General features: G+C 45.5%; 2 protein-coding genes across 6 annotated transcripts in view; both read right to left on the bottom strand.

The window, feature by feature from the left end:
- Nucleotides 1-2,469: 2,469 nt before the first annotated feature.
- Nucleotides 2,470-6,736, bottom strand: CDKN2D (cyclin dependent kinase inhibitor 2D). Of its 3 annotated transcripts, none has more exons than XM_053304060.1 (3): nt 6,592-6,736; nt 5,596-5,756; nt 2,470-4,007 (listed from the first exon to the last, which is right to left on the bottom strand). In XM_053304060.1, exons 1-3 carry the CDS (start codon nt 6,614-6,616, stop codon nt 3,648-3,650), a joined length of 546 nt encoding a protein of 181 aa, XP_053160035.1. In that variant the 5' UTR covers nt 6,617-6,736; the 3' UTR covers nt 2,470-3,647. The 3 variants fall into 3 exon arrangements, with proteins under 3 accessions (XP_053160035.1, XP_053160037.1, XP_053160036.1); XM_053304062.1 differs by lacking the exon at nt 6,592-6,736 and adding an exon at nt 6,197-6,582; XM_053304061.1 differs by lacking the exon at nt 6,592-6,736 and adding an exon at nt 6,162-6,580.
- Nucleotides 6,737-8,037: 1,301 nt separating this feature from the next.
- Nucleotides 8,038-20,440, bottom strand: part of AP1M2 (adaptor related protein complex 1 subunit mu 2) — a 43,038-nt gene continuing 30,635 nt past the window's right edge. For all 3 annotated transcript variants that reach the window (XM_053303545.1, XM_053303546.1, XM_053303544.1), the window contains exons 4-12: nt 20,143-20,273; nt 19,452-19,599; nt 16,045-16,171; nt 15,258-15,400; nt 14,281-14,352; nt 13,770-13,928; nt 13,146-13,271; nt 12,656-12,731; nt 8,038-10,108 (exon numbers count right to left, since the gene is read on the bottom strand). In XM_053303545.1, coding sequence (XP_053159520.1) covers nt 10,086-10,108; nt 12,656-12,731; nt 13,146-13,271; nt 13,770-13,928; nt 14,281-14,352; nt 15,258-15,400; nt 16,045-16,171; nt 19,452-19,599; nt 20,143-20,273 — 1,005 coding nt within the window. In that variant the 3' untranslated portion in view covers nt 8,038-10,085. The remainder of the gene's footprint in view (nt 10,109-12,655; nt 12,732-13,145; nt 13,272-13,769; nt 13,929-14,280; nt 14,353-15,257; nt 15,401-16,044; nt 16,172-19,451; nt 19,600-20,142; nt 20,274-20,440) is intronic.

The following is a 20,440-nucleotide window of genomic DNA, read 5'->3' as shown; positions in this document are numbered from 1 at the left end:
AGTCTCAGATTCTGAAGTTGCAAAACAGGCTCAGCTCAGCTGTTCGTGCTTTCATTTTCAAAGTCGCTGCTATCTGCTCCTTGCTTACGTCTCAGCTGCACCCCACCCTACTGCTGGCATGCTTGGCAAGAAGGCAGACAACTGGCGTTACAAAATGCTTGGTTTCCTTCCGTCCTTGTGTCACTGGGTGCCACACCCAGCAGCTGGGCCACACTTTCCTGGATGATAAAAGGTCAGCCACTCTACCCTGGTGACTGGAGAGCCCAGCAGGTTCCTTTCGCTGATATCTGCCCAGTACACAGCTTCCCTGACTGAGCTATTTCTGGTGCCTCAGAATTGCTACAGCCGAATCACACACAAAATGTTGAAAGACTGCATGACCAGAAAAAGTAAGACCACCCCCAAATCTGGGAGAAGCAGGAAATTGGTTCTGTGGCCAAAACTGAATCAAACTTTCTAAAAAAGTGAGGAAAGGCCCACTTCTAAATTTGCTCAAAAGGCTGACCAGGAACTGCAATTAGATAAAAGGGGGCTTCTAGGCCAGAATAAACAGTATGGGGGGGGGCGGTTAGTGCAGCTTTCACTTGGTGTCTTTTCATCTTAGCTTGCTTATTTCATAAGAAATCAAGAACCTGCTGCAGAGGGCCAAGTTAGGCACACCAGAGCCCTCCTTGCCTTTTCTTTCCCAGTTTACCATAGTAAGTTCAATATTTGCAACTTTGCTTCTGTAGCACCCATCTGCAGGGGATTCCACTGTGATTTAGGGCTTGTTTAAAGATCAGTTATCCTGGACACAAACCTCTCATTTATTTACATTCAAGGGTGAAGCCAAGGCCAGCATCACACCAGGATGAATAAGTGAACAGTGGAAAGGCTGATAAGCCTGATGAGTGAAGCTGCACAGATCATATTTCTCTAGATAATTGTAGTGACCCAAGACACTACAAATGGTTGTGGATAAAACAGCCTGGAAGTTATTCATGTGGGCAGGGATTACTCTCAGGGCAACAAGCTAAAGATTACATAGTCAACATATAGGAGTTATGAAGAAACCTTGAATTACTTGTTTCATGCAATTTCCCCATGTATGATTCATCCTGGCCTTCCCGCCATCTAATATTACTAGGATGCCCAGTAACTAAATGAGAAGATACAGCTGATCTTACATTTCTTATCTCCATTGGCCTGCTTTGATGTATTTGTATTTTACATCTGTTAGTCACCTTGAGTTTCTCTGCTAAAAAGGAAATGCAGACTACGTCTTACACTATAGAAGAGTTCACACACTCAAACTGCCTGCTTAGCCTGGACACTCACTGGATGACCTTGAGTCATGTCCAGCCTAACCTCCTTACAGGATGATTGTGAAAAGAAAAAAAGGACTTAAGTACATGCACATACACTGCCCTGCACACCTGAGAAGCACAAAATATGAAAGTAGTAATAATAATGAAAGGCCCTCAGTTGTCTGCTGCCCCTGCTCAAGGCTATATAGTTACGTTCAAGAGGCGATAGTTCAGTGGTAGAGCACCTCCTTTGCATGAGGGATGTCTCCAGGAAGAGCTGGAAAGGCTCTTGTCTGGAACCCTGGGAGCTCCCAGTCAGTGCAGACAGGACAGAGCTAGATGGGCAGAAGCCTTTCCTGTTTCCTCAGGAGTATTTGCCACTGCAAACAGGGGTAGTCGTTTTAGGAGGTCAAGTGAGGTGAGGCAGTTGCCTCAAGCTGTGGATTCTTAAGGAACCAGCAAGATGCCACCCACTGCTGCCAGCCAAGCAGCTTTTCAGAACCGATCTGACCCTCGCAGACTTTGCAAGGAGTGCTTCTCTTCACATTCCTTGCAAAGCCTACAAGAAAAACAAGGGGAAGAGGCAGCAGCTGCTGGCAACCTTCCTTCCTTCACGTCCCTTGTAAAAGAGTGTTTTGAAAGAGGGCTGGCCCACATGAAAGCATAGGGGCAAGGCAACCTTTGGTGCCACAACAACTTGGACCACACCAGCTGCAAAGTTTATTTACCCTTGATTTGTGGCTCAGGATTCAACAGTTTAAAAACTTGGTTCTGTTCATATTAATGCAGTGCAGGGACGGGCAATAATACCATAATGCACAGGACAGTTCCTGCAGCAAAAACAGCCAACAAACAGATCTTCAGCTCAAGTTCTAGAGAGATCAGGCCCTGTGGGTCTAGCATGAAGCAAGCCCCTCCCATTTACAGGTGATGGTAAGAACAACGACTCCCCATTTCTAGCACAGTGGTTGGAGTTACAATACATGAACTAGGAACTGGGACACCAGGCCTATATTGCTTCCAACTCACAGGCTTTTGAATCCAATTTTTTCATTAGTGATGCTCAATAAGAACCCCACAATCACATTTATAGACTTCAGGGAAATAAAGCCATGTCCTTGAAGAGCAAATGAGAGACATTTTTGATACTTTCCCTCAGGAATACAAGTACATTAGCCACAAACAGACTTAATGCTTTTAATAATTAAATTAATCATTCCATAAAACAGACCCTTGCAAATCACAATAAATAGAATTTCCCCTCCTTTAAAATCCACTATATACACAGCTCAGATCCACAAATTCATTACAGGGAACAAGCTGCCAAAAACAAGCCTTAGAACATTTTAGTCAAAGATAAACAAATATAGCACATATTTTTTGTTGTGTGTATGTAGAGCAGGGCAGAGCAGGGCTAACCACTAAAAGGCTGCAGTGGAAATAGCCAGTAATGACTTAAGGAGCACAACATCCCAAGAGAAACCTAGGAGAAATTAGGGAGAGATCACAGGAAAGATTAAGGAATGTCTAACTCTAAACAGATATTATGGAGTTCTGGATCCCATACTCTGAAAAAGAAAGCGAGGCCAAACATCTTGTCCAAACAGAAAGGAATAAATCATGGCAAAATGTTTTGTTCAGCACAACTGGTGTCCACCTTTGCTGCAGTAGCCAGCCCACACCCCTTAAAATACCTGCCCAGCACACAAAGGAGTAAGTGCAATACATTGGAGAATTGCAGTATAACCCTCCATAGTAAAAGACGAATGGAGAAAGAACAGGGATGAAGAATCCCCCTGAAGGCAAAATGCCAAATGTTCCCAAAAGGGGCTGGGATTCCAGGGAATCTCAGCCCTTTTTGGGAACATTTGGCGTTTTGCCTAGACCCCCAGCCTAGCAATGCCCTCCACCTGTTCTCTTGGGTGCCCTTTGCATCAAACATACCAGTCTCACTGGAAAGCTTTTAGAAGATGCTTATGTCAGAGGCTGGAACATCCTCCTAAGGCAAGGAGAGAGAAATGGAAGACAGAGGGGGCTATGGCTCACTGCACTTTTCTGCTCAGGGCAGAAGCACAGCAGAGGGTGTCACAGCCACTTTCTGTCTCCCAGGGGAGCTGGCATGGTTATGAGAAACTAGAGATCAGTATGAAGCAGAAAGGAACTCATAAAATACATATAAATAGAAACAACAGCAAAGATAATTGAAAACACACTCTGAGGTAGGGCAGAAGCTGCCTTTGTTCCAGGGCCCTGGGAAGGAATGGAGAGTCTCTGGGGGAAGGGGGCCTAAGTATACAGAGAGGAGTTGGCTCAGTGCTGCTCCTGCTCCCTCTACCCAGGCAAGGTGGCCCACTCCGTGTGTTAAGCTGGAACAGAGAGGTGCTGCTCAAGGATGCCCTGGATGTGCGAAAGCCCCAGATGTTGTGCTAGCTCCAGCGGTGTCCGCCCATCAGAGTCTCGGTGCTGCAGCTCAGATTGAGATGCCAGGAAGCGCACCACGTCAGCATGACCCTCCCGGATAGCAATGTGGACAGGCAGGGAGCCAGAGCCATCCGGAACATTGACGTCGGCACCATGCTCCACCAAGATCTTCAGCGTGTCAAGGAACCCAGTGCGGGCAGCATCATGGGCAGGCGCAGTGCCCGAGTCATCCTGGATATTGGGGCTAGCACCTTGCTTCAGCAGCTCCTGTGCCACAAAGATGTTGCCAAACATCATCACCTGAGGTAAGGAGGAAAAGAAGACAGGGTCAAAGAGAGATGGGCCTAAGGATGTTCACAGCCCAGCTACCCTGTGATCGAGTAAAGGTAAAGTTGTGCCCTCGAGTCAGTGTCGACTCCTGGCGCCCACAGAGCCCTGTGGTTTTCTTTGGTCAAATACAGGAGGGGTTTACCATTGTCTCCTCCCGTGCAGTGTGAGATGATGCCTTTCAGCACCTTCCTATATCACTGCCGCCCAATATAGGTGTTTCCCATGTTCTGGGCAGGCAAAATTCAAACCTATTGTATGACCTGGGCAAGTAGCACACAAGGCTTACACCAGTGAAAATAATCATGTTCACAATTCTAGTATGCAGTAGCATACAATCTGACTGGTATTAACACTGATGCTGTCAACCTTTTCTACTTTAAAAAGCATATTCTAGGCCTTACAGCTATTTAAAAAAATAGAAAGTATACTAGTATCTGCCAGAATATCATATTAGGGGAATGTCTATGAGAACTGGGGTTTTAGTGTTCCTCCCTCAATGCTATGGTTTCCTGTTCCTACAAGCTCACATGGTAGACAGTTTCCATCTCTGTTCCCTCCTTCAGCCCCTTCTAGTACTTGCTCAAAAAAGTTTCTTTAAAAGCATTGCTGGTGACTAGACACAAAATCAGTTGGGGCCAAATGTGCAAAGTGCCATTCATTTAAAAGCAGCTATCCACAATTGCGCTGAATGAGGAATTAGATACCACAGAGTACATCTCAAGCAGTATCCAATCACAACCTGAAGTGCAACCAGTGAACTGGTTGGCTGGAGTCCAACACACAAAAATAAGAGAAACCAAAATCATAGCCTGGGACCAGCAGTGAAGATGGGGAGGCACTGATCATATGACTAAATCAAGCACGAGTCTTCAGCTCAGACAAGACCTGCCCAATAGCTGTACAGACAAGGTAGGGGGTTGTAGTATCTCCTTCCCACTACCCCCACAGCTACTTGCAATCAGGCAACTCCCACTCTGTGCCCTTTGAGTGACCCTGCTTAGCTTGGTCCCTATTGAAGGAGAGTAGCTTGTTTGGTCTGTGCCTGCCCACTGTTTACAAAACCAGTTGTTTGTGTCTCTGCTGCACAGGTGGAAAGAGGAGGAGGTGGAGGAGGAGGGGAGGGAATCAAAAAAGAAAAGCCCAGAAACAAGGAGAAAGAGATGAGGGTCCCGTGGCCCCCACATAAGAGGCAAGCTGATCAGATGTATGAGGGCAAAGCAGCAGTAAGTCAGTATACGGAGAAATGTACATAAAGTGTGGAGTGTTGAAAGAGGTTAATTTCTAGAAAGAATGGTGGTGGCTCAATCTTGCCTAGAAACCATCTCTAGCTTACAACATTCCCTAGGGAGTGGGCTGAAGACTCAGTGACAGGAATCTATAGGCTGCACATGCTCAGAATGTTGCCTTTAATTATGCCTCACATTCTAGACACTTAATACTGGTTTGGAACTTGAGAAAGAAGGGGGAAAGATGGGCTCCAGCCTGCATCATCTGGCCTGGAGCAAAGACACCCTGCTTTGGCCCTGGGTGGAGGACATCTAAGGGCTGCCTCGCCTACCTGCAGCGCAGTCTTGCCGAAGCGGTTGTGTGAGTCGGGATGCACCAACTCGTGATGCAGGAGTCGCCGCACCTCATCCAAATCCCCCCGGGCAGCAGCCCCGCTCAGCCGGTCCCCGGCCTGGATCTCAGCGTTCCCCGACTGCATGCCCGAACCGACGCCTAAAGGGAAGAGGGCGGGCGAGGATAAGATCAACGTCCAGCCGAAAGGATACCTATGCTGCTCTATGTTGCCTACTGCTCCTCGGCAGCCCCAGCCGGCACCACCTCAACCAGCCCTCGTTTCCAGAGAGCGGTTTCAAGGCTCGAATGCCCTTAGAGATCTTCGTATCCTCTGGCCTGCCTGCTAATTATGTTGGGGAAAGGATACTTGCTCAAGAGTGAGGGGGGAACAGCACTCTGTACATGCTCAGGACTCAGGAGACCCATAGGGACTGCATAGGGCCGTTAAAAACAGATACCCGTCCGTGAGCCGGCTGGAGTAATCCGCAACCTCCCCGATAGTGCCCGCAGCGACACCCGCCCTCCTTTCCTTCCACTCTCTAAAGTGCCGGCCTGCATGCCTACCTCCAATCCCACCGCACAGGCTCTCTTCCCAGCACCTGTCAAGTGGGATAGCGGCCGGCCGGCGGTCGGTCAGGCGGCGCCCTGATTGTCACTGCCTCCTTTGGCTCAGATTGCCCTCGTCTCTAGCTAGAGGAGAACGGAGCACGCTAGCCGGCCCACAGCAGCCGTCGGGAGGGCAACCACCGGTGCCACCGCCGTGAAGATGCCACCCCAGGGCAGATGCTGCTGGAATGTGTGACAAGCAGAGCTAAGGGCGGCGCCGTCGGATCTGGTTGGCTCGGGGCGGGGCTGCCAATGGGCAAAGGAGAACCCCGGGGTCTGTCTGAGCGAGCGACCAACCGGCACCGACAGAAACCACCCAGCCCCACCCTCTGTAAGCTCCGGGCTAACCGGAGGGGCGGTCCCCAAGCTCAGCCCCACCCACACGTGCCTCGGCGCTGTTTGTTGTTTTTCATTTTATTCTGGGCTCGAAGGTTGGATACATTGTAATCTGACCAGCTCTCTCCACCCCTCCCCCTTCCCCCAACGGGACCAATTAGAGGCCTGTTCCGGGCAGGAGCCGGCACATTCCACCTCCTGATTGGCCGCCTGGAGGCGGACTGCAGGGCGGGTCCTCACGATTCAAACGCAGATTCGGGCGGGAAGAGGTTTACTCGCGCCCCTCCCCTCTTTACTCCGGCCTGACAGGGCGAGCAGAGGTCACAACCCGGGGGAGGGGAGCTGAAAGGAGGGAAGGTTGCTTTCCTGGGAGAATTGAAATGCCTGTATTGTATTGAAATAATCAGCATATTATATACGTGAGAGAGCAGCCGGGTCCTGTGCATGCTTACTTTGAAGTAAGTCCTGCGAAAGCGGCATAGGTCTTGAAACACTTCAAAATATATTTCTGAAGAAAGGCTATCCCCTAGAGAAGCCTGCTTGTTCTTTGCAGAGCAGGAGGCTGGGTGGGTGAAAACAAAACCAAGTGAAACTACATTATACTGAATCAGACCTACCCTGACTAGCAAGCTAACACTGCTGCCCTGATTTTTTATTTTTTTTGGCGGGGGGGGGGGATTTTCTTGGTGACCAGATCTTCTCAACACCTTTATTCCAAAGGCTTCCTAATTCACCTCCACTCAAATGCACTCTTACTGAAAGGGATATAGGGAGAGGAGAGAAGCGTTGCTGCTAGTAGGTTGGCCTTGAGGATGATTAAATGAGAGGCCCCTCACACTTGCTGCCACCATTAAAATTAGCTGGAAGGGGGCCCACCCCACACTGGTTGATTGCCCAGAGACCCACACCCTGCCAGGACTCTAAGGACCGCCATTCATAGGAGTTCCTAAAGTGCATACAACACACTTAGGGAGTTCTGTACTTCTAGTGTGAGGAGGATCTTGAGGCTGGTTTCTGCACCTTTCTGACATCTTACTTCTGCCACTACCTAAAAATCCTTTGCTAGAATTTCACTCCTCAAATTTATATAGAATCTGTGTTAACTCTGAACATTTCACGGGTGGAAGCTTGACTGCTGATCAGGGTTGTAGCTATAATTGAGCAGATGGGTTCAAAGAACCCATCTCAGCTTCCCCCCTTCCTATTTTCTTCATGATCTCCCTGACTCCAAGGGGCCGCTGGGGAGAGGAGTGAACACTGGCCTCCTCTCCCCGAGCTACGCCCCTGCTGCTAATGAAATATGTACAGGGATGTGACCAAACTTCCACCAATGCTAATGTCTGTTTTCACAAAGAATTATAGATGGCTGGTTTTACTTTGAGCTGTTATGAGTGTTTTAAAAACCCTCAAACCCTTAGCAGCTGAAAAGCCAGACTACAAAGTTAAACTTGCCTTTCCCCAAATGGTCTGATTCAGAATTCCCCTTTAGAAATTCAGATCATCATCAATGTCAGTTTATTTTGAAGGTAAATACACATCACTCCATTCCTTTGCACAAGCCATTTCCTCACAGCCCCTGCTTTTTCCTTCCCTCCCACTCCACATTATCCAGCCACAGACAGCAGGAACAAAGCAAAGAAAAACAGTTAAGCAGGTTTACACAAACTAGTGGCTTATCTCGTCCCAAATTCTTATAGCCAAGACTTATGCATTGCTACTTAAAAGTTAAATCTCTCTGAGTCCCTCTAATAGGAGTCATTCCAACATAAGTATGGATACATTTGTTCTCCTAAATGAAAGCTAAGTTAATTGCTGCTCAGGTGGGTATTCTCTTTTCTGATGTCATATGCCAAAGTGAAAAGGAGATTTCAGTAATTAAGATAGGATGTTGAACATGCAGTTGTGTACACATTCCAATTTGAGAAAGAAAACCCCTAATAAATGTGAAGAAGGTGGACTACACAGGACAAAGGGAATTGTAAAACATTGAAGGATATCACAGTAAGGTTGATTCCTGCATTCTGAAGTATCAGTCATGTTTGAGAGTATGCAAGTAGAGCTGAGCAATACACAATAGAGCTTAGCACTACTAGCAATACATGGAGAAAAATGCAGAACATTGGTATGTGTTAACTACCCTGGCTCACATATAGAATAATGACATGCTCACTCTAGTGGGGGGGGGGGAGATTTTTGCCAATGCCCTCTTCTGTTGTCCCTAGTTTTTGCCACCCCCAATTTGTCCCTGAAGGTCCCTCAATTCTCAGTGACATATTTTCAGGGGCGGCAAAGGGAAGGGGGATTGGGAAAATTTGCTGCCTCTTGCATGGGCAACATGTACTTTCATAAGCACTGCATTAGTTTGTATGTGAGCCCCTAAATCTGCATTTTGCTTTCCTTTGAAAATTCATAAAGGCATTTATACTAATCAATTGTATGTAACAGCCTCCACCCACCCCCACAAACTTTGAAGGATAGAAAAAAGTTTAAAAGGAGCCCCATTTCTGGAAAGCAGTTCCAGGGATTCCAGAATAGACATGTTTGGTCCTTGTGATATGGCATATTTGGATTAAATTAAGAGCTCTTGATACACATGATTTTTGCTAGTATGACTGTAGAGTAGACTCAGTGAGGGCTTGACTTGTAAGAACTGTCCAACACAGCAGGAAGAGAAAGCAGTTCCATATTTCTTGAGAGCAAAGCTTGAGGGGGCCTAGGAGAGAAAAGCAGGGTTGGGACTAATGTCACACATCAACATAATCCCCCTCATTACAACTGATTGATTGATTTCACTTATACATACCGCTCATCATATTCTAAGGACAAGGAAGAGTAGTTACCTGCATAACTCATCTTTACAACCCATGAGGTAGGTGGCTGTTATTTTCATTTTACATGTAGGGAACAGAGGTTGAGAAAAAGAAGGACCCAGAGAATTTGCACCTAAGCTGAGATCTGAGTTCCAATCTCCAGTTCCAGCTTCCGCACAATAGTAGGAAGAGATCTCTCTCTATCTGATCTTCCCATTTCTAATCCAATTTACACTGGAATAGGGACCCAGGGGGACCCAGGAGTCACCCTTCAAGTTGGGTGACTCAGCCACTTGCAAGTCAGGGCAGATTGCCACACCAAGCTCCCAGAAGAAAGGGACATCATTGAGGGAGCAATCCCATCTGCTCTTGTTCTATGGAATCCTCTTAGGCAAAAGGTTCTGAATTAAGGCATTACTCCTGGGAAGCCTCTCCCACAAGAAGCCCTGGTAAGGCATTTCACCCAAAACAGGTCCATTGCTATTCAAGTTGTGAAGTGGTACAAATCCCACCTCAACCAATGGAATCATCATTTTCTTTTAGGCATAATAGTCCAAAAGCTGATAAATCAAGTTGCAGTTGGGCAGTGGAGGAACACGATGGCATTCTGAGAGAAAATGCACACACAATACACACAAAATCTGTTCCAAACAGAGACATCTACATATGAGAAGGGTACTCTAGGAATCCAGACTCCTTCATCTGTGTGGGTGTCAGAATCTGCAGAGTCACAAGGCTAATGTGTCCGGAGCTGGTAATCTGAAACAAGAGGCAGAGGACAACATTAAGTCTGTGGTGCCATTTAGCGAGAAAGCCCCTTGGCTGTAAACAATTCTGCCTCTTCCAGGTGCAAGTGCTGTGCATGCTAAGCAAGCTAAATAAGAAGGAACACGATCATGTTCTACTTGCGACTCAGGTTTTTGTCTGTGAAATGGGAATACTATGAAATGAGCCTCATTAAAGGAATTCTGGCAAGTGGCTAATATCACAGACCTTCAAGCATTATTAAAGCTAGAATTGTCAAACTAGAATTGTCTAGAAGAACAAGCCCTGCTGAGAAAGAATCAGCATGGCTTCTTCAAAGAGTCTTCCTTCACTGATTTACTGATTTGAAATACAACATTTCTTCATGCAAGTGTTTGCTGGCTTAGAGTAGAAGTCTTAAAAAATCATGGAGAATTGGCCTTTCACATGTTAGCCATGAGAACTGAAAAGTTCTTATGGGCACAAAACCTCCGATTAGTAATGCCAAGACTCTATTTGTAAATGTCTGAAAAAAATAATGCTGAACTAGAGAGACTTTATCGATAAGGATCATGCTTTATTTATATAAAAACTCTTTATATAAAAAATGTTTATGTGAAGTGACTTAAAATAAGAGAAATGTGAGAAAGGAGCAAAGGCAACAGTTTGGGCTACACTGGAGTCCCTGGGATTCAAAGCCCTTGGTTTCAGAGGGACAGTCTATGATTTCATCTGGGGGGAGGGGGGCTGAGCAATGCACTTTATCGTCAGCTTATTCACTATTTTTTATTATTATTATTTCTTGTTTACATGGTCAGACAGGTGTTATTGACTGGTTTGTTTTATCCAGACATCGAGTCCTTCCCAAGGACCTGGGATGGCTAAATTTTATTGTCGCTGTTGTTGTTATAGATATCGTCGCAGAATATAGGCTGTTCCCAGTAAAGCTGCTTTTTGTAATTGGCTGATGGTGATTTCTGTGGCCCCTATGGTGTTGAGGTGCTCTTCAAGGTCTTTTGGAACTGCACCCAGGGCGCCAATTACCACTGGGATTACTTTGGTCTTTTTCTGCCACAGCCTTTCAATTTCAATTTGTAGATCTTTGTATTTTGTGATTTTTCTATTTCTTTTTCTTCTATTCTGCTATCCCCTGGTATTGCTATGTCGATTATTTTGACTTGTTTTTCTTTCTTCTTGACTACAGTTATATCTGGTGTATTGTGTGGCAAATATTTGTCTGTTTGTAGTCGGAAGTCACATAATATTTTTCATCTTCATTTTCTTCAACTTTTTCAATTTTATGGTCCCACCAATTTTTGGTATTATTATTATTTTATTATTATTATTTTGATTTCTATTTGGTGACTATTTGACCAGGAGGTCATTTTCCCCATCTTACAGAGAGTATGATTGAGATGGAGACTTGCCTATGGCCACCAGCAAGTACAGGGTTGAGCTGAATGCAAGTCTCCTAGACTATACTGACTATGTCACTGCACAATCCATCATCAGCCAGAGTCTGCTCTATTCAAAGAGGGAAGTCATGAGTAGGTAAAAGGAACGAAAGATTGAATGTTGGGCAAGAGACAGTGGCATCCCACTGACGCAGCTGAGCCTGGCCACTCTGTTTACCAGAAAGCTGTATGCAAGATGAACAAATGGAGAGGGTAATGAGGCAGGACCATATAAACATGGAACAACCTTTGGGGAACTACAAAGACACAAAAATACTAGAATATTGACTTAGATATAGAAATGGGAGGAAAGGCAAAATAAGCCTTGGAGGAGTCCTATCTGGATGCTGGAAACCACGTTATCGACATGGTGGGAGTTAGGAGACTCTTGTAGGCCATCTACCCCATCCTCTGCCTGATGCAGGAGATCCAGAGCTAGAGCAGACCCAACAGATGGCTGTCCAGCTGCTGCATGAAGACCTCCAGTGAGGCCTGCAACCCCTTAAGGAATTGGTTCCATTGTCAAACTGTCCTTACCAACAAGGGCTGGAGGCTTCCAATATGCAGGAGAGTCTCATCCATTGTCTTCTAGAGTGAAAACCAGGTGTGTCTCCAGGTCCACAAGCTACCAGAACCTCAACAGAACAAAGCCACATTCCCAAAGCACATTTGTCCAGAGGCTCCAGACTTGTGCTTGCTGCAAGCTTAAATCTCCCCACAATGCTGAATTTAACCCCGGACGATCCACAATGCAGCAAATTCTGTTGATTTCCCCTTCCTTTTCTCCTTTGCAAGAATCAGCTATGTGGGGGGGCTGAGGTGAACTAGGCTGTATGGAGGGACAGTGGCCTGTGAATTCCCAAATTTCCCTCAAAGGGTCTGCTGAGCAGATTATGTAATCCAGGCAGACTGTTGCATTCACAGTTTGTCCAAGGGAACCACACTGTCTTTTCCTGTTCCCTTTCATTATATATTTTGCTTCTCACATGCCCTAGGACAGAGGGGACCCCAATCTAAGGCTGAAAGGAAAACCCAGTATCTATAGACCAGTTGCCAGCTCAGATTCAAGCAGCCACTTGACAGCATCCAAGCAGCTTTGAAAACTTACCCCCGCTCTGGGTGATGTAGCGGACCCATGGCAAAGCCTGGTATCCACTCTTCTCAATTATCTTCATGTACCGCACCTGGCAGAGGGGTGGAAATTGGTAATTGGCCTTCTTTAAGTCACCCAGCACCAGTTATTTGCTCTGAATGGTTCTCTAAGCCTGCAGAGTACTCCACTGCCATACACCTGTCAGCTTTTTGAGTACACAGGACATCAGTAATTTGGTGCCCCGAGGGTATGACTGTAAGGTGAGGCTCATCTCTCCTTTAGCATTCACTCTTGTTTGACACCAACAGTTTGGGTCATTGTGAAAACCATTTTTCATCCAAAGACAGTAGCTATTTACCTCCCATTTATTCAGTCAAAGCCTAGAGCCTGCAAGCATCTCAGCCTGCTTCATTCCCCCTCAGTACAGCCATTAACATGAGCACACAGTCCTTCGACCAAATAGAATGCTGTCATTCCCATCCATCTCTAATAATATCTAGCTCACCTGAATTCCAGAAACTGTGAAGTAAGGTATTTCAAACCGGACTGAGATGGGTGGCCGACCTTCCAGTTCTTCATTCTCAACACTTGGCAGCCCAAAATGGGCTCGCATCAAGTACTCCTTGCCACCCTGTAGAGCCAAAGACAAGAGAAGGTAGGGTCTTTCCTGTTCAATAGTAACCGAGACCAGCCAGTGTCACCGTCTGGCACTAAGAATGAGAAGAACCAGAATATGACACAGGATCTTTCATGACCATGGGGGGTGGGGACAATAACACCCAGAGTTTTTGAAGCTATTATGGTTTCACTGATGCTTCCCTCAAGCTTTGGTGGAACCCAATAGGCAATTCACTTGAAGTTACAGCACCACCATCAGTAGAAGCTGTGGCCCCATTCTAATTGCTCTCTTTTCCCAGAGCCACCAACGGACTTATAGGAGCTTCAGTTCATAACCTAGAATGGTCTTCCTGCCTTGTCCCAATAATGTGGGTGCAGCTCAGGAGTCCTAGAGTGAATTTCCACATCTGATTGGTCAGTGGCCAAATTCACATGTACTGGAATACGTCACTGCTCTCCAAAATCCTAGCAGGAAGGGAGGTGTAGAAAAGGGAAGGTGTAGTCCTCTCACCGGGAAGGACTTGATACTCCAGATGACAACATTCTTCTCAGGCAGGTATTTCGCACTGCCAATGCTGGTTTTGAACTTGGGAGAATCAGCATCGCTTGGGACCGGCACAGATATCTCCACACCATTAGCCACTGATTGCTTCTTGAACTGGCCCTTTGCCTTTCCGGGGAGAAAATAAAATCAGAGAGGGAGACTCATCTCTCAACTAAGCCTTTACTTGTCACAAGAGAATGAGAGCCAAAGCCATAAGCTTGTTAGGAACAAGGTGATCCAGAGCTCAAGGATTGCTTTTGGCTCTCCTGTTCATAGTCTACTGGAGATGGGAGATAGCTCTCTTTCCCCCAAATCTGTTGCAGACCATACTTTTAGATCAAGGAGAAATGTTGCCCATATGTTTACATGCATGGAAACAAAACCAACAAGAACAATTAGCCAAAAATGACTTTTCCCCATATTTGTTATGATATGGAAAAATTGGGTTGGGATGGAAGTATCCCTCAAAGGGATTCACCTTAACCATGATCTCTACTCGGCTGTGAGAGAACTTCTCAATGACAGACTCAATCCAGATGAGAGGCTTCACCTGAATGCAGAAAGAAAGAGAAAGAGAGAATATGTTATTCACGGAGGTTCAGAATTGCCAGCAAGCTAAAAGGACTGATCACAACTGAGAAACAGCACACAAAGTGCAAGAAGTCACTCAAAGGTACCACGTCAGGCATGTTAAAACCAAGACCACCATCTAGAAGTGCTATGTATATAAATACATAAAACAGAAATCCTGTAATCTCAGTTTAATCAATCATGTATATTTGAACAACCATGCTCTGCCTTGGAGCAGCAGGGGACAGTGCCCTAAAGATACAGCAGTATTTATCTTGCAATCACAAATAATTATTTGCTTTCTTATTACTTGAACAAATGACAAAGCAATAGGACACATTCAATAAGAGAGCTATTTTGAAGCAACCATCTCCTTTATTGCCTTTCTTTAACCTTGCTATTGAACCATGTTGGGTTCTATTCAATTTCACATTGGGGAAGAGATCAGGAGACAAAGATACTTTCTAAAGTGTTTAGATTGTACAGAATCACAAAGATGCAACAGTGTATAGGATTGCTACTAGGTATGTCTGATGGTTGTCAGAATCCATAATATATGAAGACTTATTCACACAGCCAGCCACAGCTCAGAAATTCAAATTCCGACCCCAAATGGCTTCCTGAACAGGTGCAAACAATTGTGTGCTTTCTATTGTCCTTTTGCAAGAGACTCTCTCTTTCCCAGCAGAATCAGCCAGCAGGCAAGTGAGCACCTAGCCTAGCTGGCATGCATTATTAGGAAAGAGCAAGTCTGGGGATTTACAGGCAAAGGGAGGATAAAGCAAGAGGGAGAAAGGAGCTACATCTTTCCCTAACTGAGGAGGGGATGTGCATGAGAATCTATCTTAATATTATCTTTTCCCAGTGTCAGAATCCCAAACTTACCTGTGTGTTCAGTCGATAGGACATGAGTTCAAAATCGCCATCGGGTGGGATAAAGGAGATGGTGCGGTCATTGTCAAATCGTGAGAGCCGCACACACTGGTGGAACTTTACATCCTCCAGCTCTACAGATTTATTTTTTCCACCTGGAAGACCAAAGTGGATGAGATGGGGAAACTTGGCTGGCTGATAAATAGTGACAGGTATGAGTTTCATGGCTAAGAAACTAAGACATAGTCCCTTGCCCCCACCCCGATCTTAGGCCTGTTGAAGTATTTGTTGAGAGAGAAAGGAGCTTCCAGAGAAAAATTTAGAATTTTTCTGCTTAAAATGCAAAAACCCAAAGTGTAGAATGTCATGGAAATATGCAAGGCTATAAATGGTGTGGGGGGAAAACATGTTACCCATTTCCATAATACAGGATCCCAGTTCAAAATTTATCAGGTTAAGGAAGCTTTATTTTCCATACACACATGTATAGTTGACCTGTAAGCCGAGCCCCTAATCCCAGATGCGTGGAAGCAGCTGCAAGGTCTCAGAGCTGAAGGAAACCCTCAGAAGTTCCCATCTTGGGGACTCCTTGACACATTCCAGAGTAAGTTCCTGGGGCTGGGCACAGATTAAATCTTAGCAACACCAGATGAAAAGGCTCAGTGCTAGGCAAACCCTATAGTGCTTCCTTCCAGCCAGAGTTGGTGCCCATCTGCTCATTTGAAGCAGGAGCTCCTCCTCCTGGATTTCCTTTGTGCCCAACCCACTCAACAACTGATTGGAGGCCTGGGTTACTTACGTCCTGTGAGCTCAAAGAGCACTCTGTCATTTAGACCCAAGCGTAGCTCTGGCATGCCTGATAGGAACACCTTTAGCTTGATGGAGCCCACAATCTCACTCAGCAGGACACTCCCATTGGCATTGACCTGGAAAACAAGGCAAGGTCTGGACCTGGGAGCAGGAGCTCAAGCAACCCAGCTCTCCACCCTCTTTACTTCTCCTTTTCCCTGGTAACAGTGAGGCTAAAAATGACCCAATTCACAAAACATGTCATGGAAACAAAACATATTATTGTACATATTACATGGAAACAAAACACTTACTGTAGATGTGCTATGTACAACTATAGACTATACAACTATCATTTTTTCAGAGAGGACTCCTATAGAAGCTGACCATATAGAAGAAGAAGAAAATACTAGCTTGAAACAGACAAGGAGACCTAATTTGGACCCAGTGGAGTACCACCATTTCCTCTGGAGACCAACATTTATCTTGGGATGTAAAAAGGGAACTCTTCTTGTTGCAAAACATGGCTGGAGGCTGCCTGGTTGAAGAAGGCTAGCTGGCTGGCTGACTCCCAAAATACAGAGGCCTCTCCTGGAAAAATTCCAGGGGCAAACTCTTCTCTCCTACCCTACTGGCAGATCAACAGTTAGGGCAGGATGACAGTGAAGGACTACACTCCAATCCTGCCCAGTGGGGAGCAAGCAGAAGCCTACAGATCACTCAGCTGGGAAAGGCAGCATGCCAGATAGCTGCATACAATAAGCAGTACAGGGGAGTGCATATTATTATTCCAGATCAAGTTGTGTTGTGCTGATTACCCCGGTGCTGGCTCCAGCTTTCCTCTGCCCTGGGGCTATCCTTTATTCCTTTCCCTCCATCTCTGGCAGTGGAAGCTGACCATGCGTAGGCACAAAGAAAGGGATCCAACCTCAAGCACACTTAAATGGTGTAAATTAGATAGGCATGGCCCTGATCCTATGTTTATTCACTCACTGATACTATGTTTATTTACTCAGTGATAGTAATGGCACTTATTCCCAAATAAGTGAGCTTTGATTTGCAGACAAGCAGGCTGATCCCGTGGTCCTACTACACTATGTGGCCATTGTAGTGGCACAACATAGTCCTGATCCTGCACACTGACAGCAGCAAAATCTACACCAAAAAAACCAGCTGTAGAAACAAAACTAACACTGACAGCCACTCCTACAACATCCCTAGAAACTTTGATAACGTTGTGTATCAATGATACTCTCCATATATACATTAGCCATGAAGGAAAGCAGCACAATGACAGCAACACCATTTTATATATTTATATCTATATAAACCGCTTTGGGGACTTTTGTTGAAAAGCGCAGGGGCATACCATTCATTAGGCAAGGGGAGACAGTTGTCTCCCGGCCCGGCTGCCTCAAGCCCCCCCCCCAGGAGGCCCCTCGCTTCTGCTCTGCTGGCACAGGCAGCCACCCTCAGAGGGCAAGACTCTGCTGCACCGCTGTGGCTGCTGGCAGGCAAACGAAGAGGAGGGAAGCACTGGCCAGCAAAGGGACCCGAGCAGCGTGAAGGGACAAAGCTCCTCCCTCTTTCCCAATCCAATCAAGAGCTTCCTTGCGCCTCTATGGGGACTGGCCAGGACGGGCCCAGCAGAACATGCCGGCACGTGATTCGGTGTGTGGCACTGCTGAAGAGGGGAAAAGGAGTCCCTGGAGCAGCAGAAGGAAGCCGTAGCATTGCCTCCTTCTCCCCACTCTCTCCTTTTCATCATCTCGTGCTAGGACAGCCTCATTACTCAGAGCGGGAGGGCGAGAGGGCAAGTCAGCACAGCAGCAACCATCGCCAGAGAATTCAACTCCTTTAGCAATCTGTGGTGGAGGAGGAGTGGGGACGGCAGCAATGAAGAGAAGGAGCAGCCGTTCCATCACACACAGGCCATGGAGCAAAGGAAATGGGAGGCTCTCCCACGCACACCCAGGCGAGGCTAGAAAAAGGTACTCCAGGGTGCAACTTGACTCCTGTAAGTGCCAAGTCCAAAGTAGCTCTGTGCCTTTGCCTTTAATAAGGGCATTTGCTTCTGGCAACGGACCTCCCACACCCGTTACCTCTCCTTTACACAGGGCATGCCAGTGCCATTAACATTTAACGCAATGTATTATAGATCATAATGAAGGCTTCTGAGTTGTTGTTATGGCTAATCCAAGTGTGCTCATTAAATAGAAATGCTGAATTCATTCTCGGGTTAAAGGCTTTTTAATATACCCAACCCATTAGAAGCGCCTTTGATGGGATGATATTTGTATGTACACGTATGCATGTTGGCAATGCAAGACAGAAAGGGGGGAAACGCCAGTTTTGATCTGAATGCACATTCTAACCAGGGTAGGCTTGTTCGTTTATATTTATTTCTTTTCAACATTTTTGCCTCCACCCCATTTTTCTGAAGGACTGCTCAAAGCAACAAACAAGTAACCCAACCCTTAACTTGTTTCTACCTTCCTTAAAGGCACCTGCCTCTTCCCTAACAGTACCCATTCGGCTGCTGAGGGGGTAAAAATGTTGCTCTGAGTGGCAAGCTGACACTACGCCTCTGGCCCCAAAAGTAAACTTTTCCACCTGGCGTGGTTGGGGAGGTGAAATGGGGAGGGGAATAACCCTTGGAAGGGCAGCAATATCCTTATCTTGAAATGAAGCCTTGAGAAAGGTAGTGCTTTATCATTACTTCATTATAAACTATTCCTTGAGTAGGCTTTACCCAGGAGTAGGTCCTACTCAATTTTACTATGAGAAGTGTTTGGGTGCAGCCCTAAGGTGACTTCCCAGTCCTAAAATAGAGTTACAATGTTCTTCTAAATAGTAGGCTTGCAGTTAATGCCAAGCAGTGAGAGATTATTATTATTTATTATTATTAGTTGGTTTACAACAGTCAAAATACAATACAACTCCATAAAAATATATGTGCAATGATTAAAGTTCTTCATTGATTCTGTTGTGTTAGTTGGTTCTGCTGTTATTTACACCTTGCAACTAATTGAGATAGTTAGCAGAGACAATGAAACAGGAGAAGGAGAGCAAAGCAGTGAGTGGCCCATTTTAAAATCTCATCCCTGGGCCCACTCCAACCTTGTGGTATCTAAATGTTCATCATATTCATATTATAACGGGTGGGGTGTGGAGAACCCACTGTTCCACATTATCATATACAACTGTACATTAACAACATGTACATTCCACATTATCATGTACAACTGTACATTTATCATAGTCCAAAATTATGTGCAGGAAGCCACATATCTGTCACATCTGTACTTGATACCACCTTTTTTGAGGCTTATATCAAATTACTCCACGTGAACCCAGTTCTACATCCATATCCCCTATCAGAAATGGATTCCTGGATGGAATCCTACACTGACTCACCAGTAGATTGACAGACTCAATGACATCAATGAAGACCTCATTCTTTTTGTATTTGATGCCTTCTGATCTCCAGGAGACTGCATTGGTGACAGTGGGTGGAACATGGGATTTGGCTGTCTCCAGCTTGTTGCCCTGCTGAGTGATATACCTACAATGGGTGGGATGGGGGGGACAAAGATCAAATGGCTGCTAGATTTGCCCTCTTAGGGTGCCGTTATTCTTCCTTCTTGGTTAAGTATCCAATTGTACCTTCTCCCACTATTGCAGGGCCTGAAATGGGCACCTTTTGCTAGCTATAGCAGAACCAGACTATTTCATTTGAAATCTCAAATTTAGAAGAATTCACACTGTAAAAGTTGACACATCAAGTTTGTTTTTGAGAACTGAATATTTCTGTGCTAGGACTCAGATTCTAGTTAAGCATCACATCTTGCTACTGAAATGTAAGTATTGCTTCATCAAAATAAGGGCCCCTTCAAAAATATTTTCCCCCTAAACAGAAGTGTGAAACCTCCAAAGTCAAAGTCTGGGATTTTATCAATGTTCACATATTTTGTTCCACTACAATTCCTATAGATTCATCTCTAGTTGATGTTGTTTTCAAATACTACCAAGTCATTTCTACTGTGGCAGAAAGAAAAATAAAAGTAATAGGGGGGAAATAAGTGTGCAAACAAGCCAAGTGACTCACTCCTGCAGAATTTTGCTGTCTGTTGTCTGGGGAAAACCAAAGTCCATTAGCTCATCCAGTAATTCATATACAATGACAAAATTGTCACGGATGCTCTCTTCTTCCAGCTCTTTGAAGTATTCAGAAAATACCTTAAAATGAGAGAATGGAAGATCAGAATCTCTCCAACTGAAGAGGTGAATGCAATGTCATCCCTATAGCCAACTCCTGAACTTCTGTAGACCCAGTAACCAAATTCCACAATTGGAATAAACAACACAGACACATATTTGGCACCTGATGCACTTCATCTAACTGC

The sequence above is a fragment of the Hemicordylus capensis genome, chromosome 2 (genome assembly GCF_027244095.1).
Source record: "Hemicordylus capensis ecotype Gifberg chromosome 2, rHemCap1.1.pri, whole genome shotgun sequence".
NCBI lineage: Eukaryota > Metazoa > Chordata > Lepidosauria > Squamata > Cordylidae > Hemicordylus > Hemicordylus capensis.
Note: the sequence above shows the minus strand (reverse complement) of the source record. Positions and strands in the feature narration are given on the sequence as shown.